Below are 26297 nucleotides of genomic sequence, written 5' to 3'. Positions count from 1 at the left end.
CTCTGCCTTTTTCCTTGAAGGAGATCCCCAAATTACAACCCAGCTGAAGTCTCACCAAAACATCCCAGAGGCATAGAGGCCTGTGGGCAGAGGGATGATTCCTACCCACCCCCCTCCACCGCGGTGCCTGGCGGTGACTGTCCCCTGCTGGGCGCGCCCGGAGGCAGGAAGACCCTGCGCGCGTGCAGGTACACACGCACACGCGCGCGCGCGCACACACACAGACGCAGGCAGACACACACACGCGCACGCGCGCGCACACACACACACACACACACACACGTGGATGTTCATGCATGAGTGCGGGCCGCCCGCCCCGAGACCCCGCGGGTTCCGCAGGCTGGGGTTGCCGCGGCGGGGCTGGTGGGCCGGGCAGGGCCATTGTTCCGTAGCCGCCCCGGGCCCCGCGCCCCCGGGGGAGCCGCGCGGGCCCCCAACTCTGAAGCCACGTCTCGCCTCCCACGCGTCTCTGGGAGAGTGAAGACAGAACCGAGCTGTGCGTAGAGGTCGGCCCGGGGGCTTCCCCACTGTTGCCGGGAAACTTCCCGGTGCCCATCGGTTTGCCCAGTGTCAGGGGCCAGTCCTGGGCGGGCAGCCACCCCCCACTCCCGGACCGGGTCCTCTTCCGCGCGAGGAGAAAGCTCCCGAGCGCCTCCGAGGCTGCAGGGTGTCGGGCACCCGGCCAGCGGCCGGGGAAAGAGGAGCGGAGAAGGAGAAAGAGAGGGGAGGGGGGGCGAGTAGCTCGCGGCAGAGGGAACAGCAGATTGCGCCGAGCCAATGGCAACGGGTGGACGAGGTGGCACCAAATTCCCTTCGGCCAATGACGCGCCAGATTCTACAGAAGCACATTAGCATTTCCCCGGGGGCAGGGGCAGGGGCCGGGGCTGCAGCGGCGGAGCCGCGGTGCGTCGGCAGCATCCTGTTTGCGCGTCTCCAGCCCGCAGCACGCCTCAGCTCTGTCTCCTCCCCTCTCCCGCCCAGGCGGGTCTCCCACGGCGAGCCAACTTCGCGCACTTTGCCCCTGGTTGGCAGCGAATAAAAGGGGTCTGAGGAAATACGGGACATCCACTGCCAGCTCTCGCCTTTAAATCCCCATTCGGGGTTGATCTACGCACAGCCGATCGGATCCCGACGCAGATCCGGCGCGCACCGCGCAGCGAAGGGTTCGTAGCACAGCGCCGCGGGTAGCCGCGCAAACGCGGGCTCGGGAATCGAAGTCTACCCTCTGTTCCGGCTGTCCCGAGCTCCGCGCTGCAGTCTCAGCCCCGGGAAAGTGATCCCAGCATCAGAGAGCCCAGATGCCGGCCCACTTGCTGCAAGAGGAGGTGAGCTCCCAGCAGTTGCCCGCAGACTGCGGGTTCGCAGGCGCTGGGTGGACGAGAGCGTTGAGATCTCCGCGGACTGTATAGTCATCTTTTGCGAGTTGTACTGCCTTCAATTTGTTGGGAGTGTGGATTGTAATTTGAGGATTTGGTTCTCCAACTTTTGTTTCTTAAGCTTTAAAGAAAAACCCGGTCGTGCCGGTACTTTGATGTCTATATGCATGCGGGGTTTCCTTTGCGTGTTCTTAAGGGTATGAGTGCTTTTCTCCTCCTTCCTATCGCACCTTCACCTTGAGGTTCCACCACTTTTCACAATCTATCTGCACAGTTCCTGGGGCTTCCCTCTCTTCCATCAGAGGTAGTCCCGGCTCTCAGGTAACGTGGGCTTTGGGCACAGGGTCTGTCCATCCTCCCCCCCGCCCCCCACCGCTTGATTAAAGTGGCAAGGGCTACGTGCACGTGTCCTCTCCTCTCTCCCGACTCTGCTTCCTCTCGCCTCCAGATCTCTAGCTCCTACACAACCACCACCACCATCACAGCGCCTCCCTCCAGGATCCTGCAGAATGGAGGGCGCAAGTTGGAGAAGTCTTCCCCATACCTGGAAGAAGACATCCGCCCTGAAATAAGCGATGACATCCACGACCCAAGCTACAAAGATCCTGAGGGCCCGAGGCCCAAGCTTGAGTATGTTTGGAGAAACATCATCCTTATGGCTCTGCTACACTTGGGAGCCCTCTACGGGATCACATTGATTCCCACCTGCAAGGTCTACACCTGGATCTGGGGTAAGAGATTCTCTTGTCCTTCTGACCCAGTACCCTGGCTTCTCCCCACTCCTTTAATAAGGTAGGATCTTGCAGAGAGCAGAGGCAACGGCCCCTCCAGCCCCAGGTTTTCCCAGCCATGTCTCTTGGTGACCCGAGAATGGTGGGTTGGGAATGGAGCCTAGGGAGGGTGAGGATGCAGGAGGGACAATGCTGGGGCACCGGGTCCTTTAATATGGGGGTTGGGGAGGGAGGCCTGAGCCCAGTGCTGTAGGCCTTGAAGTGAGTTGACCTGTGCCAGAGAGCCAGCTTTCCCTGAAAGAGCATTTCTGTTTCAAGTCATTTGCTTGGCTGCCTGTGCTAGCGCTGCCAGCCACAAAAGAATCAAGGCCAGGGCCTGGGAGGCAGCGGAACCTGGGACTAGACCAGTGGCTTTGGGGGGATGTCCTGAGCAGTCATAGGAAAGCAAGAGACACCGCTCTGGACAAGAGTTAGTAGAAGAGGGAGGAACAGAGAAGAGGTTATTTACAAAATTATTTTGCCTTGGCCCTTGGCCCAACCAGGCTTCTTTGTTAAACAGACAGATGAAGGAAGCTCCTGTATAAAGCAGGTCACACAGATGTCGCTCTGTGACTCCCTGCAAGTCTCCAGGGAACGGAGCATGCCACCAAATGAAAATGTTCTAAGAATGAAACACAGCTGAGGAGATATTTCACGTGCATCTAGCATGCTCCAGCCTCTCTCTCCTGATGCCAGGAAGGCCCTCCTTGCCAGGGACAGTCAGGCCACACCAGGCCAGAAAAGAGGACCCTGAGCAGCCCCAGCCTTGAGGCTGCTGCAGCAAGGGAGATGGTTTCTAGTTTGTCCCAAACCTGCCCTGAGCTCAGCTTTTTCAGGGACCCATGGGCATATGGGCTCGTGGCAGGGCCCCGCGCCCCTGGATGCACACATGTGCTTTGCAGGCATTTTCACCTCTGCCACCAAAAGCCGACTTGGGAAGGGAAGGGGAAGGGAGAGCAGAGAGCTCCGGTGCCCCAGGGGCTCCATGTTGCCCCTCTCTGAGGCTAGTGAGCCAGAATTCCCCTCCAAAAAAACAACGTTAGGGGTTCCAGAGCCATCTTGGTTGTGGGGTACTTGTCAACAGCTGCACGCTTAGAGGAGAGTTGGGTGGAAAAGGCTGGTAGGCCAGGTTTTAGCGGATTCTCCCCGGGACCTCTTTGGTGTAAAGGTGGCGAGATCTGGTCCCTGGAGCTTCATCTTGGGAAATCCTTTCAGTCCCACAGAGAAATGCAACTGGGCAGATCCCCTCTCTTTGGGATCTCAATTTTTCCAGATACAAACTGGGACAACAGGACTTTTTTGGGATTAGGGAAGGTAGTGCTCTTTGGGTTTTGTGTGTGTCACTGCTGGGGCTGGCCAGGTGCAGGAGTCACTTCATCTGCAGACCAGGAAGGGCTCTTATGCTTGGGAAGGGAGGGGCCATGTGTTCTGTACCCCTCTGAGAACCCAGCAGAACTTCAGCTGCAGCGTGAGAGGTCAAGAGCAGGTATGAGGATACCCCAGGGAGACTATGGATTCCTCTCTCCACTCCTTTTCGCAGCAGAGGATTCTTCACAAGTACTTTGGTCACCTAGCCCCTTCTAACCTCAGAACTCCCTGTAGGCCCAGGTAGGCCCGGAGCTTGGCCGGACTACTGCTGATTGCTCCTTGCCCTTGGCTGCTGGCACAGGGGGGAAGAATGCTACCTTTTGGGGGCCCTGCCCATGGGTGTGTACTGTACCTTTGGATGGAGAAACATGGCACACAGAGACTGGATGGTGATTTTTCCCCCCCTGGGCCATATGGTGGATGGCCTAGTTGATGGAATGACCAGCTGGATCTAGGGAAGTCAGAGCCTTTCTGTCTCAAGGAACAAGAGGGGTGAAGAGAGGGCCAGAGATCCACCTTCAGAGTTTAGGAGCTTGGCTTCACCTTTTGTTCTATCCCTGAGGACAGTATTATTAGCAACTGGTAGTGATTCCAGTATTTCTCATGACTTTGAGCAATTTTGAGAGCCTCTCAGAAGAGTTCTTAGCGCTGAAGAGAGATCTCTGGCAATACTGGCTAAAGGGCAAAACTTCTCACGTCTCTTTCTTAGAGTCAAAGCTAGGAGACTTGACTTGGGCCGACAGGTTGAATATTCATAGAGAAATGAAATCTCCAGTGGACTTAAGGCCTTCTATTAGATAGGCTTTGGAGATATTGATAGAAAAAGGCAACAGAGGGTATGGGTTCTTTTCCCAATGCCTCTGTTAATACTAGGGTCTTATATGTTTTCTGAGTCAACTTGCCAGGGTCGTCTGTGGTGTGAAACAACCCTAGCAGCTTCCTTGCTTCCAGGCTGAGTGTTTTTGCTCTCATGCCCAAAGCCATTTTTCTTCCTCATTGGTAACTGGTGGCTCAACTGTGGCTCAACTGTCACATTTTCAAGTGCAGTTGTAGGGAGGTACTGTGTATCTGGAAAGAAGTCACCACATGTCTTGAAGCCAGCAAATCACCTGAAGCCCCAATCCCAGCTCAGAGGGACTATGGGTAGAACCTTCACTGGGACAGACTCTGGCCCCATGGCTCTCCTCCAGATCCTGTAGGAGGAACAGGAGACGGTGGAGGAAGACAGGATAGGTAGGGGAGGGGGGGTTATTTAGGAAACTGATATCTGTGGTTGGAGAAGAACACAGGACCATTTGTTATAATGTGCAGTGTCTCCAACTGCAACTAAGTTGTGTGGTCACCGAGGATCCATTGTTTCTAGCTGTTTCCCTAGGAATGAAACATTGTCAATAGTCACCGCTCTATCAAGGCCTCAGCCCCTGCCTCCTAGGGCAACTGAACAGAGGAAAATGGGCACACCCAGAAACCCACTTCCCAGCTCAAGATCATATCTCTGCATAATCTAGAGATTATATCCTGCTGGCTTCCAGGAAGGTGGGAGATGGGTATACCCAGAAACCCATTTCCCAGTTCAAGATTATATCTCTATATAATCTAGAGATTATATCCTGCAGGCCTCTGGGAGGGTGAGGCAGGATAGTGTTGGGGTGTTCCACCGATAGCTTGGAGAATATCCCACCACTATCTAAGAATTAGCCTTGCCAGAGGGAGTAGGGACTGACTGAGGCACATGGCCAAGGAGAGACACAGGAGCCGTGGGGCTGTGGGTAGTATAGTACAGCCGGGACACAAACTGCTATTGTTGACAGACAACTTGCTTTCAAACCATGGCTCCATTTCTTACTAGCCATGTGACCATACATCAACACTTAGCCTCTCACCGTGTACTACTTCTGCTCCAAAATGAGGCTATTAGACACCATTCAAGGTATCCAGTCATTCAGAGAGCCTAAAATCCTTGGTGAAGCTTAAGACACTGTGCAGGTATGACTTATATGCAGAGCAGGTTTCCACCGATACGGCCCCACTGCCTGCTAAAATATCGAAATGTTGTTTTTTACTAGTTGGGAAATAGCCACAGTTCAGAGCTCTGTGAGTGTCCTCTGGAATCCAGAGTCCATTGAACTAGTTAGTGCTGAGACCATACTGACTTCAAACATTTTAACCACCCTTGCTTATGGGTCCAGAACTTTGCAGAAGTAGTCTGTGGTCCTTAAAACTTTGGAAAAGTTTAACTGAAGGTCAAAGGAGATGGGATCTGGGATAATGTCCTTCACAATGAAGAATGAGCAGTAGCTTAGTGATAAGAGCCCTCTTCTCTGCCCAGCCTTTCTGAGGTGCCTGGGGTTCAGCTCATTCCAGAGGTTGGGAGGTGATGGTATTATTCAGTTGGTAAAAGTGAAGGGGCATGGGAGACACAGCTATCCCTGGAGTTCAGGGTAAAACACATCCGCACCCAAAGCCTAAAGAACACACAGACCCAGGCTGGAGAACATCATGTGAATGTCTTCCCAGATTGGGGACCACTCACACTGACTTCTCCTGCAGGGTTTACCTACTATTTGATCAGTGCCCTGGGCATAACAGCGGGAGCTCATCGCCTCTGGAGTCACCGGACGTACAAAGCTCGGCTGCCCCTGCGGGTCTTCCTGATCATTGCCAACACGATGGCATTCCAGGTAAGAAGCTGGCTCTGCTCAGCCCTTTTCCGTCTACTCTTTTGATGGCCCAGGGGCAGAATGGAGGAGCCCAGTACCTGGAGTGGAGCCACACCAGGACAGCACTTCACTTTCCTCTCCCCTCAGGATCACCTCAAGTGCACGCGCAGTCCCTGAGACCACACTGGAAAAGAGAAGTAGGAGATACATAGGAAGTAGTCTCCGGGTCATGGGATTATTTTGATCCTGAGGTCCCTCTGTTGTCGCACAGTCTTGGCTATTGTGGTCCTTATCATAAGGGGTCACAGCGCATAAGGAACTGACCCTGTTTTCCTGGGCAGACACTGGATAATAAATTCACTATTTTAGGGGAATATCTTAGAATTCCACTATAATGGGATTGAAGCTGGTATGTCATAGACACTTGAACTCTGTGTTCTCAGGTATAAGAGCAAATACTTTGTAGCACTGATTATACGCCTGACTATTCTAGGCCCTTGACATAGATTACCTCATTAAATCCTCACAACAATCTTAGAAGGTTGGTAAGATTCCCCCCATCTTACAGATGAGGAGATTGTGTCACTGAGAAGTTAGGTAGACCAACATTATGGTCCTGTCTTAGGCTGCTAGGTTGGCTAAGTCAAATATTGAGGGTTGTTGAGGCAAAGAGTTCATAGCAGAGATAGAATACAGGGAATTGGGGAAAGGGAACTCCTGGTTATTAAACGGTAGCAATGACCAAAGATAGCCTGTGGTGCGGGCTTAGCTTGGAGCCAGAGGAAAAAGGAAAGAAACCAAACTTATCGTCTTTTCCTTGGCAGCATCCCAGGTAATTGCCACAGTTGTATAATCATCTCCGTCACAGTACTTTATACCTTGAAGGTTCATGATGTTGTCTTTGTGGGGCAAAGGAAGAGATTCTGGCACATTCTTTAAGGGATAAAAAGAATCCAGAGGTCATTTGGAAATGGGGTCAAGATTGTGATTTCTATGCCTGGCCATGATCTATATGGCAAGGCATCAGAACAGAACTCCCCGCAGCTTCATCCACCAAGGGTGACTGCAAGGCTGCCTTCCTCATGTTCTTCATGCCCAGGGATTTGGCACCCCATGAGGACCTTTTCCAACATTTTTCTTTTTTTTTTTTTTTTTAAATGTTTTATTTATTTCTAGGAGAGAGAGAGAGAGACAGCGTGAGCAGGGGAGGGCCAAAGAGAGAGGGAGTCACAGACTGAAACAGGCTCCAGGCTCTGAGCTGGCAGTCAGCACAGAGCCCGACGCGGGGCTCGNGAGCGAAAGTCGGACGCTCAACCGACTAAGCCACCCAGGCGCCCCTCCAACATTTTTCTTGTTTGAAGAATCGCAGTGTGCTTTTCTAATCAAACTCTGAGTTCCATATGAACCACCTCCATTCTGTCCACCATATAACATTCAAAAAGAAGCCAGTCCAGGGGCGCCCGGGTGGCTTAGTCGGTTAAGCGTCCGACTTTCGCTCGGGTCATGATCTCGCGGTTCAGGGGTTCGAGCCCCACGTCAGGCTCTGTGCTGACTGCCAGCTCAGAGCCTGCAGCCTGTTTCAGAGTCTGTGACTCCCTCTCTCTCTGACCCTCCCCTGCTCACGCTGTCTCTCTCTCTCTCTCCTAGAAATAAATAAAACATTAAAAAAAAAAAAATTTTAAAAAGAAGCCAGTCCTATTCGTGTGGTCCTGGGACATTAAATTGCTCTTCCACTTAAGCTTCAGGGGCAAGTTGGAGGAAGAGAGGAGGCAGCTCCACGTGCCCTTTGGTACCCTGACTCCTGGGTATTCTGTGAAATTGAGCCAAGAGCCATGGGCTCTTAAAGTAGCCTATCCATTGGAATTCCTCTAAGAGGGTATTTCTCGTCAGGCCTACATTCCTCTTTTCTGTCCTTCCAGAATGACGTGTTTGAATGGGCCCGAGATCACCGTGCTCACCATAAGTTTTCAGAAACAGATGCTGATCCTCACAATTCCCGACGTGGCTTTTTCTTCTCTCATGTGGGTTGGCTGCTTGTACGCAAACACCCGGCTGTCAAAGAGAAGGGTGGTTTGCTAGAATTGTCTGACCTAAAAGCTGAGAAGCTGGTGATGTTCCAGAGAAGGTGAGTGAAAGAATAAGAGACCTGGGCATTCTAGTATTTGGGGAGCCCCCTTTTTTTTCTCCTGGAGCTTTTAAACGGAAGCCGAGAAATTTAGTGGGTTTGCATGTTCTGAATTAAATATTAAACTTAAAACCCTAATACTTAACGTCCCACAGGCCCTTGCCCATGGACTGTTTTTCGTTCTTTTTCCTCAGAGTTCTCTTAATTAAACCAATTAGATTCAACACATGCTTATTGACCTAGGACATTCACAGATACAAAGATGAATGTGTCCCAATCCTTACCTTCAAGGAGTTTGTAGCCTAATGGGAAGTGGAGGGAAAGCCAAAGGTCTGGATAACCATAATACATGCAAGATATTTCCTGTACCAATGAGGGGCGCAAAGAGAGGGAGATTGTGTAGTGGGGGATGTCAGGGAAGGGTTTATGAAGAAGGTAGCTTTGGAATCCACTGATGGATAGAGATTTTCACAGGTGCGTGTGGGGAGGGAAAGTACAAACACAACAGAATGAGCTAAAGCATGAAAGCACATTCCAGCCACAAAGTCCTTTGGCTTGAAGCATAGGGTGTGGCAGAAGTAAGACTAGAGAGAGAGGCTCACACCATTCTTGTAGAGCCTTAAAAGCAGAAGTAGGACTTAATTCAATAGGCAATAGGAAAATATTACAAGTTTTTTGAACAGGAATGTGGCATAACTGGAAGCGTGGTTTAGAAAGGTCACTCTTGGGATGGTTGAAAAAAAACCATTGCGTCAGAGAGGTGAGAAGCAGGACCACAAGTAAGGGGTTAACAGGGATCTAGTTAACACGGCAGGAGTGGAAAGTTTGATGCAGGGAATACTAATGATAGAAGAGTAGAGAAGACTTAGCTATGGATGAGAAGCAGGCAATCAGTTCCCTAGAAATGTCAATGGCGTAGTCTACAGTTAAGAGAGTGAAGAATGGCACGAAGCCTCCAGAGAGCCTGTGGGCATCCAGGACACTCTGTGACTCTCTGAGGAAGATGAGAAATGATTAGAGGACTGGCTAGCAGGACATGGAAGCAACACACAAACCACAGACTCTCCCATCCAAGTACTAACCAGGCCCGTCCCTGCTTAGCTTCCGAGATCAGACGAGATCGGGCGCGTTCAGGGTGGTATGGCTGTAGACACAAACCACAGACTCTCAAAAACCACGGACAGGAAAGAGAAAGGAGCCTCCAAGGCAGAATGGAAAAACAGGCTGGGAAGGAGACTTGAGTTTATGAAGCTAGCAATCGGGACCTCACCTGTCTTACCAAGATGGTATTCTGCTACCGTCAAAAAGAACGATGGATGCAGAGGCTGGAGACGAGCATTCCAGTCCTTGCTCTACCGGTTCCCACTGGTGTAATCTAGAAAAGTCAGTTAACCCGTCATTATCTCATTTTCTAAAACCTGAGACATTCTCAGAACATTTCCCCACCCTGTTCCTTCTTGCTTTCACTTCTCCTATGTTGTACCCAGTAGAAGGAAAAAGCCCCACCAGCGACAGTGGAAAACTCAGGCAGATCTGAGAGTCCTCTCTCCTCTGACTTGGTGTATGGTCTCTCGATGTAGGTACTACAAACTCGGCATCCTGCTATTGTGCTTCATCCTGCCCACTCTTGTGCCATGGTATTTCTGGGGTGAAACTTTTACACACAGCTTGTATGTTGCCACTTTCCTGCGTTATGCCATTGTGCTCAATGCCACCTGGCTGGTGAACAGCGCTGCCCACCTCTACGGATATCGCCCTTATGACAACACCATTAACCCCCGAGAGAATATCCTGGTTTCCCTGGGCGCTGTAGGTAAGTCAGCTGTTCACAGCAAGACCCCTTCGAGTGGTCTGTTGGTTACGGTGTGAGGCTAGGAGCCAGAAAAACCAGATTAACCTGTTTTAGGATTTCTTTCTGTCTGGGTTTCCACTACAAAACTAAGGGTCAAGATATTAGAAAACTATTCAGAGTCAGGCAACAGATCTTCTGTAAAAAGAAAAGGGCGAAAACCAACAATGCACTTGATTTCACATTCCAGAACATCCCCAAATGCTACATATAATGAGCCCCTTTGGGTTTTCCTTTTCCCTGTCACCTGTGGGCTGGATTTCAGGTCTTGATTGGGGCAAGGAATGCATAAATGGACCAAGAGGATCATTTGGGTGGGCAGTAGGCCTACTGGGTTATATGTAAACATGCTATATAAAATGTAGAATAAGTCCTTGTAATTTAATTGCACCAACTTCAGTTCTATCTTCTTGCTGTATTCAGGGAGGCCACATCTGAAAGTATGTGCCATGCCTTATTGCTTGGTGATGCCAACATGAAGGGCATCAGAGCAACTGTTGGTGGGCCTTTACCACCACCTATCAGTCCTATCTCTTGTCCTTCATTTTTCTCTCTCCTGCTTCTCTATGCTAGGAACACAACGTCCTTCCCCGCAACTAAGGAAGGAACTTAGTTGTGACTTAAGGAACCATTAGTAACATGGTTAGTTTCATCATAAGTACCTGCTCATTGATCTAATGCTGACTATTCATGAATTTATTTCTATCATTCCAGTATTAATAGCCAGAGGCTAAGACAACAGGCTTCTAACTAACCATCTAACCATCTCACTCCTTTTTTTTTTTTTCCTGTCACTGTGTTCAGCTAAATATAGACCTTGACCAAGGCCTAGAATTTGTTTTTCTGAAGCAGACCCTGTGGCCTCTTCCTCACCAGTGACCAATGTTATTGGTCATCCAGTATATCTAGGCAACCTCACTGTTCCACATATTTATGCCCAATATGGCCTAACCTGCACTTTTTCTCTTTAAAATCTCCCTTTAGATTCCCAATCCGCATCATCTTTCCTAGCAGTACTAAGGCATTTTTTTCCTATCTCTTTGGAACTTTCACGTGCCACCTGCCCCTCGCAGGCACTGGCTACCAGTGTGCCGGCTCATACTCTGAACCATGTTTGAAATCAATCACCTCGGCGATATAAGTCAGACTTCCACAGAAATGGAAGTTTCTGGAATGACATTTGTCCTCTTTTGGCACTGGGTCTATGGCGAGCTTCCCCAACTCCAGCCTCTTTCTGAGCATGATTTCAGAGTGGCTGCCAACATCTTACTTTGTCTGGGCTCTCATTCATTTCTCCTACCTGTTGCACACCTCCCTTTTCACCACTCGCCTTTGTTCTCCTGGAGCTTACTGCCATTCTAACCTTCTTCTTCTTGAGTTGCCTCCCCCACAGTCACATGCTCATTTTCTCTCTGCCAAAGCTGACCTCCTCCCTTGAGCCTTTCTTGGGCTCTGTCTTGCTGCCCCAGTTGCAAAGTTTTGTCCTTCTTCCATCCATGGCCCTTCCTCTGTCTTCTCTTTTGGCTATGTGTATATCTGCTTTAGTTTTAAATCTGATAACCAGAGTCCTGGTTAGTGCTTGCACAGAGCCTTGGTACAAAGCCATTCATGGAAATTAGTAATCCTGTCAGTATCTTTGGCCTTGTGGTTATCCCAGCCTCCTACTCAGTTCACACTGTGGATAATCAGGTTCACAGAGAGAGGACATACCTTGACTTGCCCTGGATGGTGTCATTTATTTCGCAGGACTTCCTTCTCTTGCTTGTTATTAATATCATTACTACTCTACTGGGGTTCTTTTAATCTTCAAACGGCTCAATGTGCTCTTTTATTAGCTATTTCGTTACCAGCTTTCCCCCAGCTTTCTAAGGGTCAGTATTGCTACTGTTGAATATGATCTGGAAGGAAGAGGCCTGCCAGAGGTTGGAGGACTCACTCTCTATGGAGTTTCCAAAGCTTTGCCTGTTCCCAAAATTCTCCTACATCCAGAGTTTCTTTGTTTTTCTTCTATCCAGCAAAGGGACCTGCTCATGTCAGAATCTCAGAGGTTAGAGGGACTATCCAAGCATTTTAAGTCTTTTTTTAAGTTTATTTATTTTGCGAGAGGGAGAGAGAGAGCACGCACTTGCGGGGGAGGGGCAGAGAGAGGGAGAGAGGGAGAGAGAAAATTCCAAGCAGGGTCCACACTGTCATGCAGAGCCCAATGTGGGGCCTGGTGCAACCGTGAGAACATGACCTGAGCCAAAGTCAAGAGTCAGACGCTTAACCAACTGAGCCACCCGGATGCCCCATAAGCATTTTAATTCTTACTCCCTCAGAGAGATTCTGTTTTATCAGCATCACCCTACACCAGGGTCAAAGCTCAAAGAACTAGAAGCCAGAGCAGTCCATTCTAAACCAGTAGTGACTGAGGAAACTCAGGCCCCTGCACTGGGCCTTTTTTCTTCTGTCTTTGGGCTGTTACTGCCTAATTCTGTCAATATCTTCCCCCCTTCAAGGTGGTGCTAATGCCGTGGCAAAAGGTGTGGTCCTTCGCTCATCTTTGTAAGAAGCACAGCAAAAGTCCTTTATTCTCAACTCTCTCCTCTCCCCACCCTGACACATGCACATGCGTGCAAAGAGCCTATAGCAGCTCAGACCAATATTTAGAGAGGCTCTGGAATTTTCCAATCTGAAATCCATTCCCAGCCATAGCAATTTCTCTCTAGTTAGCTTACCCTCTGGGAGAAATTGCCAGTCCTCCTCTTACAAAGGCTTGGGTGATCGGGTTCCCCAGTCATTCCTTAAGGTACCTCTGAGGGAAACAGTTTGGTTCAGGGGCCAAGAGCCTGGGTTCATGCATTCGTTCAGCAATAGCAAGTTTCTGAGGGGTTTGAGGTCCTCTGCTAGGCAACCAGCGCGCGGAGACCAAGAAGACTGCAGCTCGCACCATGGCCCATAATTCTCATTGTTCTTTTGTTCCAGGGGAGGGCTTCCACAACTACCACCACACTTTTCCCTATGACTACTCTGCCAGTGAATACCGCTGGCACATCAACTTCACCACATTCTTCATCGACTGCATGGCTTTCCTAGGCCTGGCTTACGACCGGAAGAAAGTATCCAAGGCTGCCGTCCTGGCCAGGATTAAAAGAACTGGAGACGGGAGCTACAAGAGTGGCTGAGTTTTGGGTCCCTTAGGTTCCTTTTCCAAAAGCCAGCTGGGCAGAGGTTTAATGTTCTGTTTATTAACTACTGAATAATGCTACCAGGATGCTAAAGATGATGACATTAACCCATTCCAGTACAGTATTCTTTTAAAATTGAAAGCCAACAACTCTGCCTTCATGACCTAAGCTGATATTCTTATTTTTTCTCTTATCTTCCCTCTCTTCTAGTCCATCATCCTTTTCTTTGCTTTGTTCACACCACTTCCCTTTCTCTCCTCGCTCGCTGCCTCTCAGGCAAGCATCTGGTCATTCATTGGTGGGTGTCCAGCCCCCAAAGCCTAGACAACCTTTCCGTAGTCCAGAGCTCATGGACTTTGCCCCATATAACTCTTTCCTTGAGCTGTCCTGAGCCTCGGGATGGGTGGCCCCTGTTAATTATCTTCAGCCCCGGCTTTTGTGAGTTGGAATGGAAAATAACTTTATTGGGCACAAAGCTTCTAAAGCAGGTAAATTGTCAGGGGAGAGAGTTTGCATGTATGGGATGATTGAGAAAGTAAAGATGGAGTGATGTGGGACTCAGGGCGAGAAGCTCCTGCTGTGATTGGACACACAGTTGCTTGCCTAGTGAGGATTTGGACACACCCCCCCACCCCGCCCCATGGCATGCCTCCTTTCTCTCCTGACTCTGGATAGGGAGCAGGCACAGAGCTTGGCAATACAAGAGCAAATCTCAACATCCCACCATAGTTTAGGCTGAGTATAAAGCAGCAGCATTTAGTTTGTAGTAAAAGTGGTCTCTGCTGGGGAAGGATTTTTTTTTTTGTAACAACAGCGAGATTTCTTATTCCGTATAACAAGAAGTCTTGAGGTTGGTTGTTTCTAGAATTGGTGAATGTAGCAGATCATGGGATCATCAAAACTCTTTCATCTTTCTGCTCTGCCACCTTCAGGATACTGGTCAGCTCCCATCACAGCAATAAGGTGGCTGGAGCATTCCCAGACATCCAACAAAGGAACGTGTTTGTGGCATAGTGGTAAGCATAGCCACCTTCCAGAAAAGGAAGGATTTTAAGAGGTGGGGTTGGGTCCAACATAAAAATATATATACATATGTACTTTGCTTGGGATATTAGAGTATCTCCCTCTGAAAGAGGGATGCTTGAAGAAGAGAAGGAATTACGTGGGTTGTCTACTTTCCTCTCACTGCTGGACAGGAGATGGAGAGGTTCTGGGGTAAGGTCCACTGGAAGTTCCTAAGAGCGAATTTTACAAAAGAAGGGCTCTGAGAACACATTGCCAGGGGATTCTGAAGGTCACTGAGTAAGTCACTGGCTGTCCTAATTTGGAAGGTGGTTATACAAACAAGTTAAATGTTAGATTCGTTCATTAATTCCAATTTCTCCTTGGAATGAATAAAAACTAGAAGGCTTCTCCCCGCAGTATTGAACCATTTCATCCATTCCTTCTCTGTTTCATTTTTAGCCTAAAGTATAGGACTGCCTGGGGGTAGGGGGGTGGGGGATGAGGCAGGACTCTCTTAACTACTGTGGTTATTGATTCCTGGCTCTATCCTATCTGTCCATTTTCTCCTACAGGTTCTATCTCCTCCTCCCTGCTGTTTTCTTCTTTCTCTGGACAGGAAGCCTCCTTTATACGTACTCAGAGGCAGTGATAACTATTGCTCACCAGGCAGCTTCCTCTCCCGCAGACAGAATGCTCAGGGTCACTGAACCACTGTTTCTCTTTATAAAGTTGAGCTAGCTGCCACCCTCACTTGGCCTCCCGAGCCTCTCCACCTACACCTCTGTGCTCTCCCACCACACTGACGACTCAAGAGAAAGCTGGCAAACCTTACCAGAAATATCCCTGGTCCGGGCACCGCCAGGTCAAATGCCCATCTGGTACCAGTGAGCCAGCCATAGGGCACAAAAGGGTTTGTTTTTATCCTCTGTCTGGATCAGAACAGGAGAGCATGCTAGCCGCCCCCTGCTCACTCAGTAAGCCTGCCCAGCCCAAGTCTGCTCCCAGTGGACAGTGCAATGCTTGTAGCAGTAGGAGGGAGCCTAGTCCTCACTAGGGAAGCACAAGAAGCAAAGGAAAGTTCCAAAGTGCCTCACTCAAAAGGAGGCCCCGTTCCCTGGAGCCAGAGTGTACTGCAAAGCTGAGACTTGGGATCCGAGATGCCATGAACTTTGTTGAACAGCGTATCTGTTCAGTAGACTAACCAGCAATCCCCAGCACGCAGCCTAGGGCAAACAGTAGGATAGGGGAGGTCTGAAAAAAATCATCAGTGTTCTGAGAACCTTGGACTACTCCTTTCCCTGTACCTAAGTCATCAATGCAAAAGCCTGGCTGTACTCTGAAAGATCGGAAATGTATGATACCCAATGTTCTGTGCACTGTTGAGCCCCAATAGTGGAAGGGAAGAGGGTCTTTCTTCCTGTATTCATCAAATAGAGGCTACAGGGGTTAACCTGGACTAAAGGCATCCTTGTCTTTTGAGCTATTCCTCTCAGTAGAAAAGAATCTACTGGAAGATCACGATAGTTTAGATCTGCTGACCTGTGTACTTATCCTTTGGGTAGTTTTAATTCCGCAGGTATCAGATACCTGCTTTATAAATTCTGCTAAGAAACAAGTTTATCTTTCTATTCTAATTATGTCCCAGTGATCTGGTCCATACCATGACCCTACACAAGGCTGGACAGGGTCCCCCGGTTGAGGGCCCTGATGTATAGAAGAATGTGTAGGTAGAAAGGTGTCTGCTGAGTAAGGAACACTTTCTTCAAGATTCTAAAGCTGAGTTCAAATGACACATTAATGTCCCAGAAACTCAAGTCTGAATTTCTAACAGTCCTCGCTTTGTGGGGTGTGCTGACAACTTATTTGGGTGCCTTACATCTTTTCTAATCAGTGTTGCATATGAGCCCGCTCTAACTCCCTCTATGGAGTTCCTTTGCACCTGAGAGCCTGCAGAAGTGGCTGGTAGGAAAGGGGGCCTGGCTGGAGAATTACCAGTATAGTTATTTGCAGGATTCCCTTCTGGGCTTTATTTTGGAAACTTTTCTTAGGGCTATTTGTATTAAGTGCCCACATTTGATGGAGGGTGGAAGTAATTTGAATGTATTTGATTTATAATTTTTTTTTTAGATGAAAAGATGGTTGTAGCATTTAAAATGGAAACTTTTTCTCCTTGGTTTGCTAGTATCCTGAGTGTATTCTCTGTAAGTCTAGCTCAAATGAGTCAGCGTGAAAGGTTAAAGAAAACAAGATGTTAATGTTCCACGGGTGGCTAAGGCCAGGGCCTCTCCTACCACTGTGCCACTGACTTGCCACGTGACCCTAGGCAAGTCACATATCTATAATGTGCCTCAGTTTTCCTTCTGTTAAAATGGGATAATAATACTGACCTACCTCAAAGGGCAGTTTTGAGGTGTGACTAATGCTTTTTTTAAGCATTTTGGGATCCTTCAGCAGAGGAATTCTTTTAAGTCCTGAGTATTTTTATAGTAGCAGTATCCACCATGAACTTGTGTCCACCATGAACCGTGTGTCCTGGATGCTATCATTAATCGATATGGTTCTCTCTGGGAGACTGAATAAATCCATTGGATAAGTGGTGGATAACTAGCCAGACATTTGAGAATGCATAAACTCATTGCCATGGAAACAATACACAGGATACCTTTCCTTGATTGGGCGGGATTTTTCCCTTTTTATGTGGGATAGTAGTTATTTGTGACCTAAGAATAATTTTGGAATAATTTCTATTAATATCAACTCTGAAGCTTAGTTGTACTGATCTGAAATTGTGTTTGTTCATAATAAAAGTGAAGTGAATCTGATTGTACTCTGGGCAATTTTTGGCTGTGATTCAAAGTTTCCTAGGACTTTAGTTTAGATCTGCTGACCTGTGTGCTTATCCCATGGGTAGTTTTAATTGACTGTTTACCACGCTGTCTATGCCCTCTTCCTGTACCTTTAAGAATAAAAAAAGAAGTAGACGCTATACTGGTTGACTCACCCCAGTAACCCGCCCTGCCCTTCCTAAGGGTAACTTTAGGTTAAACGCAGTTTTGGCAGCAGGAAACCAGGAGTCTGCTGCCATGAAGTCAAACACATTTACACCAGCTGGCACTTTGGCCTGGGGAAATGCCAGGTCTCTTGTGTGTCACATGGTCACACGGACCCAAGACAGAGACACTGAGAGAGGAAGAGAACAGTAGGAGAAGCATCTCTGGGAAAGCTATTCTTTACCTTGCAACCGAGGCTGGACAGTCTAGGTCATCCCTCCAGGAAAGGTGAAGAAATGTGCTCCCCCCCCACCCCCCCACCCCTGCCCCGGGAATTAAGTGGCTTCCTGAACATGCTGATTAGCAGCAGCAGGAAGAAAGGGAAAACAGTCCAAGGGAAGGTTAGGAAACTTCCAGAATAGAGAGGACTCCGTGGTCTTAAGGTGGGAAAGCCTTTAGCCTTTGCCACTTATCTGAGAATCCTCATGGAAAAGAGAATGTCGATTTTCTGCAGTTTGAAGAAACTATCTTCCAGTAGGAGCCACCTTGACCGTACCTAGGCTTCTACGAGTTCCCCAGAACCAGCTCCCCTTGCTTGTTCCTGTAAGTTGCACTCACCTTGGAAGGGAAGCAAGATTCTCTCAGAGTAATTCTGAGTGTGCAAAATCAAGTCTATATTCATTGAGACCTTGCCAGACCTTAATAACTTAAGTGGATAGTGGTATTTTCTACACCATATCTGTCTCGCCACCCCTTTCCCTCTATTTTGTTTAAAATGTTTAGGCCGGGGGCGCCTGGGTGGCTCAGTTGGTTAAGCGTCCAACTTTGGCTGAGGTCATGATCTCACAGTTCGTGGGTTCAAGCCCCCCATAGGGTTCTGTGCTGACAGCTCAGAGCCTGGAGCCTGTCTCAGATTCTGTGTCTCCCTCTCTCTCTGCCCCTCCCCGACTCGTGCTCTGTCTCTCTCTGTCTCAAAAATAAATAATCGATAAAAAAAATTAAATCCTTTAAAAAAATAAAATAAAATGTTTAGGCTGGACTATTATTTAGGTTGTTCTATAACTGCACTGTTCCTTCTAAGTATTGTCTTTGTTTCCCATTAACTGGCATCAAATTTAACCAATTTATCTTCACTAAGCTCTGCTACTTTCTTTTCCTTTCCTCCTCTCTTCTACCTGGTTGTCCTAATTGAACATGCTTCTAGGCTTCCTCTAGGCTATCCATATTTTGTGTATTAGCTATTTCACCCTGTGGCAGTTTTCCAATTCCTATCTGCAAAAGTTTCAAGAAGGGGAAAGAAAGGAGAGAGCTCTTAGATCTTGATCTATATGTTCAGTTGAATTCAAGATTGAGAGAGGAAAGGAATAAGTAATGAACTTAACTGTAAGGGTGAGTTGTAAAATAAGAACTCCTAGGGGGCAAGGTAATCAATTCTTGACAAGAGGTTAAGGCACTAGTTAATAACCAAGATTTAACCAGGGAACGAAGGATAAAATAATTTAAGATAATAATGGGGAAGAGCTTAGAAATAAGATTCCTGATGCCCAATTAACACCAATTTTCTCTCTCTTCCCTAGAGGAAGAACCAAGACAGTCCTTAAAAGTATCCACAAGGGTAGAGAAAGAAAGAAAAAGCATCTAGATTGGAAAGGAAGAAGAAAATCCATCTCTGTATGGAAATGACAGGATTTTGATTTTGTATACAAAAAAATTCCTAAAGAAGCCACCTAGAAAAAACTACTAGAACTAATAAACAAATTCAGCAAAGTTGCAGAATACTAGATCGATACACAAAAATCAATTATATCTCTATAACCTAGCAAAGAGTAATACACAAGTGAAGTTAAGAAAAGAATTCCACTTATAACATCAAAAAGAATAAGATAAATAGAAATAAATCTGACAAAAGAAGCACATAAGCATGGTACATTGTTAACTACAAAATGTTATTGAAAGAAATTAAAGAAGGGAAGCCTGGCTGACTCAGTCAGTAGAGATGTGACTCTTGATCTCAGGGTTGTGAGTTTGAGCCCCACAATGGATTGAATATGGAAATTCAAGGGACCCAGAATAGTCAAAACAAACTTGAAAAAGAAGCACATGTTGGAGAACTCATTTCCTGACTTTAAATTACTTCAAAGTCTCAGTAATCAAGACAGTGGAGTGCCGGCATAAGGACATATATATACATCAATAGAATAGAATTGAGAGTATAGAAATAAACCCACATAGGGGCACCTGGGTGGCTCAGTCAGTTAAGCGTCTCCCTTGGGCTCAGGTCATGATCTCACAGTTTGTGGGTTCGAGCCCTGCATCATCGGGCTCTGTGCTGACAGCCAGTTCAGAGCCTGGAGCCTGCTTCAGATTCTGTATCTCCCTCTCTCTCTCTGACCCTTCCCTGCTCTCTCTCTCTCTCTCTCTCTCAGAAATAAAGAAAACATTTAAAACATTTTAAGAAAGAAATAAACCCATATATTTATAGTCAACTGACTTTTGACAAAGATGCTTAGACAATTCAATAAAGAAAGAATAGTTTTTTCAACAAATGGTATTGGGACAACTTGATATCCACGTGAAAAAGAATGTGGTTGACCTACTACCTCACATCATATATAAATATTAACTCAAAATGGATCAGCTAAAACTGATTCTTAAGAGACAACACATGTGTAAATCTCTAGAACCTTGGATTAGACAATGGTTTCTTAGTATGATACCAATAGCCTAAACAACAATTAAAAAAAAAAAACATAAATTGGACTTAAAAATCTGTGCTTTGAAGCGCCCACCTGGCTCAGTCAGTGGAGCATGTGCCTCTTGATCTTGGGACTGTGGGTTCGAGTTCCATGTTTATTTTATTAAAAATAAAATCTTAAAGAAATAAATAAAAATAAAAATTTGTGCTTCAAAAGATACTATAAAGGAAGTAAAAAGATAACTCATAGAATGAGAGGAAATATTTGCAAATCCTTATCTGATAAGAGACTAGTACCCAGAGTATAAAAGGAACTCTTACAGGGTTGCTGGCTGGCTCAGTTAGTAAAACATGTGCCTCTTGATTTCCGGGTTGTGAATTCACACCCCACACTGGCTGTGGAGCTTACTTAAACAAACAAACAACAACAACAACAACAAAACCCACCTCTTGCAATTTAACAATAAAAAGACAACCCAATTTTGAAATAGGCAAAGTATTTGAACAGACATTTCTCCAAAGAAGATACACAAATGACCGATAAACACATGAGAAGATGTTCAGTATTAGTTCTCAAGAAATGCCAATCAGAACCACAGAAAGATATCATTCACACTCACTAGGGTGGCTATAATGAAATAGACAGTAAATAATAACAAGTGTTGATGAGGACATAGAGAAACTGGAATTCTCATTTGTTGCTAGGGGGAAATCTAGAATTATGCAACTGTTTTTGGAAAATAGTTTGGCAGTCCTCAAAAGGTTAAAACATAGTTACTGGATGATCCAGCAATTTTATGCTTAGCTGTCTGCACCCAAGAGAATTGAAAGTGTATGTCCACACAAAAACTTGTACTTGAAAGTTCATAGCAGCATTAGACATACTCTACAGTAGCCAAAAAGTAGAAACAACTCAAATGTCCGTCAAGAGATGAATAAGCACAGGTGATATGGCCATATAATGAAATAGTATCCAGCCACAAAAAAAGAATTACTGATATCTCTGCAACATGGATAAGCTTTGAAGACATTATTCTGAGGGAAAAAAGCCAGACACAAAAGACCATGTACCATACGATCCCATCTATGTGAAATGCAGCCCAGGCAAGTCCAGAGACAAAAACAGACTGGTGTTTGCCAGAGGCTGGGGTAGGAAATGAAGGTGGCTGCTAGTAGGCATGGGTGTTTTTGAGGAGGGGGCGGGGATGATGAAATGATCGAAAGTTAGATTGTCCTTGTGGTGGCACAAGTGTGTGAATCCCACTGAATCATGCACTTTATAGGGTAATTTTTAGGGTATATGAATTACATCTCAATAAAGTAGGAGACAAAGTTGTTTTAATGTTTTTACCATTAATTGTAAAAAGCTGAGATTCAAACTCAAGTATAATGAAAAGAAACACTATATTTTCTTAATTATAGAGTGATATGATCTCTGTTTTCAAACTACAGGGAGACAGGACACCAGTCACATGAGAAAAGGCAGCTGCTATAAACTAAGCAGACTAGGGTGATATTCTTGCGAAACCAAAGCCCTCGGAAAAATCCATATCATATATACCATGTTCCACATTCAGTAAAGGGGTTGAGGCCAGTGCATAAACACACATCTAACAACATTTTGATGCAGGAAATCTAAGCTCTGAGTCCACCAGACCTATGCACACAATGATAGCAACAACAACAACACTTACCACACAGCCAGGCATAACACTGAGGGCTCGATAATGATCATCACTCCACATGCGGAGCAGGTGCTATTACTGGCCGATTTTACTAACAAGGTGATTGAATTCACCTGGAGAGAAGTTACGCTGTGAGAGCGTGATTAATGGTTCTGTGATCCAGCTCCAGAACTGGGGTCATTAAATGCTCTATATTGGGTGTGGAGTAGATGATACACCAAAGCCCAAAGTGCATCAGTCACATATATTCACGTATATGCCCTGTGGTACTCGGTTACACTCAGAGGTGAAGTCTGGTTACAATGGCAGGGAGCTTAATTTATGCAAAGTCAAATTGCAGATGTGTCTTCTGTTCCAGAAGAATCTGACTTACTCCACCTCATGACCCATTTCAACCACACCTGAATGAAGCTGTCCCTAACAGTTGAAACATATGTGACATTTCCTCTATGATTTTCCAAACCATACTCCACCCTCCTGTTGGGTTTTGAGATCCTTAAGGGCATCTTCTTTTTTGAGAATATCTCGTGCACCTAAACAAGCAGTGGTTGATAAAATTATGGAAAGGTCACATGTCTCAAGTTTTGCCTCTGCCACCAACTGTTGCTACATCACAGGGAGCAGGAGCTCTATTGTGACCTTTAGTTAACTTTGTGTGCCGCGAGGCCCGCAGGCAAAGTGCTGATTCTTGTACACCAAACTCGGCAAATACCACAGGCCTTTAATTGCAGGCTCCAGGGAACTGAGATGCTATACTGGGGCTGCTGGAGACAGAGCCCTCCCCTTTTTGGGAGGGGGCCTGGCCCTCCCTGCCTGCTACACCCAGGCCACAGAAGGCTCACAAAGGCCAAGTGTCTGCTGTGCTGACTCACGGTGGTTCTCCAGCCAGGCTAGGACGGTCTCAGAGGTCCCAAAGGGGCCTTCTCCCTCCCGGCCACTTCCCACAGGAGCAGTGAGTAGCCAGGACTGTGTCAAGTTTTAAAAAACTGTGTGACCGACCGCAGGAAATGAGCAATGAGAGGAAAGTGAAAGTGAAAGGTGGGGGAGGGCGCCAAATTGCTCATTAATAGTCCTATTCCTTTCTTAGAGAACTCTGGACAGCAGTAAGCATTCACTCTGTAGTCCTTTCATTTGTTGGTTTCATGTTGTATATATTTTTAAACTGAAGTAAAATTCACAGGCCACAAAATTAACTATTTTAAAGGGAATAATTCAGGGGGGCCTAGGTGGCTCAGTCTATTGAGCATCCGACTTCAGCTCAGGTCATGATCTTAGGGTTCATGAGTTGGAGCCCCCTCCCCCCGCCCCGCGTCGGACTCTGTGCTGATAGATCGGAGCCTGGATCCTGCTTCATAGTCTGTGTCTCCCTCTATCTCTGCCTCTCCCCTGCTTGTGCTCTATTTCTGTCTCAAAAATAAATATTAAAAAAAAAAAACCTCCAGGGATGAGACCCTGCAATGATTGATAAATAAATAAATAAATAAATAAATGGAAGAATTCAGTGGCATTTAGCATTAACTGTGTTGTGCAACCACCACCCCTATTTCCAAAACCTTTTCATCACGGCAAAAGACTTTGTACCTGTTAAACAGTCACTCTCTATCTTCTCCCCTCCCCCCCAGCCCCTGGAGCCACCAATCTGCCTTCAGTGTCTATCAGTTTACCTATTCAGGATATTTCATATAAAGGGAATCCTACAATATTGGACCTTCTGTGTCTGGCTTCCTTCTCTTAGCATAACGTACCTCGTAGCCTGTATCAGGACCTCATACCTCTTTACTGCCTAATAACATTCCATTGTAGGTAAACAGCACAGTTATTTTCTCCCTTCATCTGATGAACATTTGAGTGGTTTCCACCTTTTGACTCTTAAGTACTGGAGTACCTGTTTTCCATTCATTTGTGTATGTACCTAGGGCATATTCTGTGTTTAGCTTTTTGTGGAAGGACCACACTGTCTCCCACAGTGGCTGCAGCATTTGACATTTCCATCGGCAATGTGTGAGGGTCACCCTTTATTCTTAACATGTGCCCATCTGTTCCTTTCCGCTTCCCTACTTCCCAGAAAGCCAGTCCCCACTGACTTCACTTTCCTCCTGGAGTAGAGAGAAAGTGGGGGGAAAACTGCACTTCTGGTGGAAAGGCTATCGTCGGGGAAACACTGAGCATCAGGAGCCTTCTGCCCTGAAGCTGTGCCCCCACTCTTGCCTTTTCCACAAATAGGATACTGTGAACAGAAACAGGCAAGGACAGGCTCCCATCTCCTTGAGGCACACCCACTACAGCCATTTAGGCTACCCCATAAAACCACCCTTCAACGCCCTCCAACACCTTCGGCCTTGCACAGAACATTCCATTAAACCTTCTTAAACAGTCAAAGCTGAGTGCGGAAAAGAAGCATCTCTGTGTGGAAGCTGTCAGCCCTGGATCAGACCCGCGGGTTGATCTTAACTCTTAGCTCTAGCTTAAGATCTCCGAAGACACAGCCCCTAGCCTTGCCCTGCCCAGCCCCCTCTACTAAAGGGCCTGCCTGTCTGGGCCCGGCTGGTAGCAGACACGGTTGGAGAGGAAGGGCCTCCCTCTCCACCCCCTCCCGTCGGGGTTACTGCTGGTCACAGAGCTATTTACATTTACAACAGCCCAACAGCGCCTGATCAAGCCGGAGCCAATCAGCAGCCTCCAAGCTTGTCTGACTCCGTCTGCTCCAATCAGGAGGTGCTATCCTTACAGCCTCTCTCTCTTTGAATTGCAGGCCGGCTGTCGCCTCTTTTCGGGAGGGGAGCCTGACTCAGAGCTCTGCTCTCCTAGACCTCAGTCTGCTCTTCTCAGGAATGGGGCAAAGTACCTAAATACCGTTCAGTTGGCAAGACATCGTGCACTGTAGAACTCGAGAGAGTTTTCCATAGGGATGGAGAACGCTGTTCTTGCCAGCACAGATCCAATGCTTCTCGCCTCCGAAGAGACATAAAGAGACATTTTCCCCTTCCTCCCTGCCGGCCCCTCCCTGCCTCAGGGCTGTCCTGATGGGCTCTTAATCTAGGGCTTGCCTTTGAGGTGGTGCTAGCCCTTGCTAACCCGGATAGGCCTGTGGGCAGAGCTAGTTTTGATCTCATTTGCAATAGTGGAAACACCTGTCACGTACGAGGCAAAGAAACGCAAAAACAGACTAAATATTGGGTAGTTATGGGTAGAGTGGAGCAGAAGCGTGAAACTGTTCCAGAACAGCTCACCGCTGACGGCTGACACAACCCGAGCATAAAGGAGGAATGGGAGAGTGGGAAAGAAACGTGGAAAGGAGGGCTTGAAATCCGGCTTGGAAAGTTTAGGTTTGCCTCTGTAAGCAATTGGGAGCCATCGGATGTTTTCAGGCAGGAGAAGAAAATCCATGTTTCAGAAAGTTAACTGGTGGTAACCATAAAGAGCAGACCAAAGGAGGACCAGATTAGGGGCTGGAAGATTAGTTAGCATGTCATGGAACCTAAAAATAGGATAGTACTTGTGGAAATGGATAGCGATGGGACGCCTGGGTGGCTCAGTCGATTAAGTGTCCGACTTCGACTCAGGTCATGATCTCCAGGTTTGTGGGTTCAAGGCCCGTGTCGGGCTCTGTGCTGCCACTTCAGAGCCTGGAGCCTATTTCAGATTCTGTGTCTCCCTCTCTCTCTGACCCTCCCCCATTCATGCTGTGTGTGTGTGTGTCTCTCTCTCTCTCAGAAATTAAAAAAAAAAAAAAAGAAATGGATAGGGATAGAACAGGCTGAGAAGTATCTTGGAGTCAAATCAATAGTATTTAATTGATTGGAGAGGTCGGTTACATGTCTGACTTCAGCTCAGGTCATGAATTCAGGTCATGAGTTGGAGCCCTGGGTCTGGCCCTGTTCCAAGCCTCCCTCTCTCTCTGTCCCTCCTCTGCTCACACTCTGTATCTCTCTCTCAAAAATAAAAGTAAACGTTAAAAAAATTGATTGGAAATGTGAGATAAAAGAGGAGGAGGCAAAGATGACTTTCCGGTTCCTCTCCTCAGTGACTGCAAAGGTTAGCATCTCCACTCAGACAGAGGGCAGAGGGGGAGGAAGGGAAAGAAAGAAGTAGATTTTGGAAAGGGAATAGGTCAATTTTTGACATGTGAAGTTTGAATTACCATAAGAATATTCACCTGGAAATAATACCCAGCAGACAGTAGGGAAGAAGGATCTTGGTGTTCAGAACAGAAATAGAGAAGAGATCCATAGAGCGTATGGTGAAACTAGAAAGGAAATTGATCACCTAGAGGGGATTACAGGTACGAAGATTCAACGACAGAATCTAGGAAAGTACCGACACTTAACAGGTAGAAGAAAGAGGACACAGAGTTAGCAAAACAGACTAAGAAGTATCAGCTATGAACAAAATAATTCTAGGAAGAGGGAGTAGGACATTGTAAAAAGTAGGTATCTGACAAAAGGACATTGGTTAAATAAATTATGAAACACTAATTTTTTTATTATGATGCAGACATTAAAATTATGTTCTAAAATCATATGAATTGCCATCAGAATATGTTTAATACATCTTGTTAAGAGAAACATCCAAGTTAACAAATAGTATATACAAAATTATCCCATTAA

The 26297-nt window shown here is 46.8% G+C and overlaps 1 protein-coding gene across 1 annotated transcript; it reads left to right on the top strand.

Moving 5' to 3' along the window:
* Positions 1 to 874: 874 nt before the first annotated feature.
* On the top strand, positions 875 to 17147 carry SCD (stearoyl-CoA desaturase). Its single transcript, XM_039249236.1, has 6 exons — positions 875 to 1325; positions 1825 to 2107; positions 6065 to 6195; positions 8094 to 8299; positions 9880 to 10112; positions 13113 to 17147. The coding sequence occupies exons 1-6, from the start codon at positions 1299 to 1301 to the stop codon at positions 13310 to 13312; spliced, it is 1080 nt and encodes a 359-aa protein (XP_039105167.1). The 5' UTR covers positions 875 to 1298; the 3' UTR covers positions 13313 to 17147.
* Positions 17148 to 26297: the final 9150 nt, after the last annotated feature.

This window comes from Hyaena hyaena, unplaced genomic scaffold (genome assembly GCF_003009895.1).
Source record: "Hyaena hyaena isolate Hyena2069 unplaced genomic scaffold, ASM300989v1 scaffold_331, whole genome shotgun sequence".
Classification (NCBI taxonomy): Eukaryota; Metazoa; Chordata; class Mammalia; order Carnivora; family Hyaenidae; genus Hyaena; species Hyaena hyaena.
The sequence above is the reverse complement of the archived record's forward strand: the minus strand, read 5'-3'. Positions and strand labels throughout refer to the sequence as shown.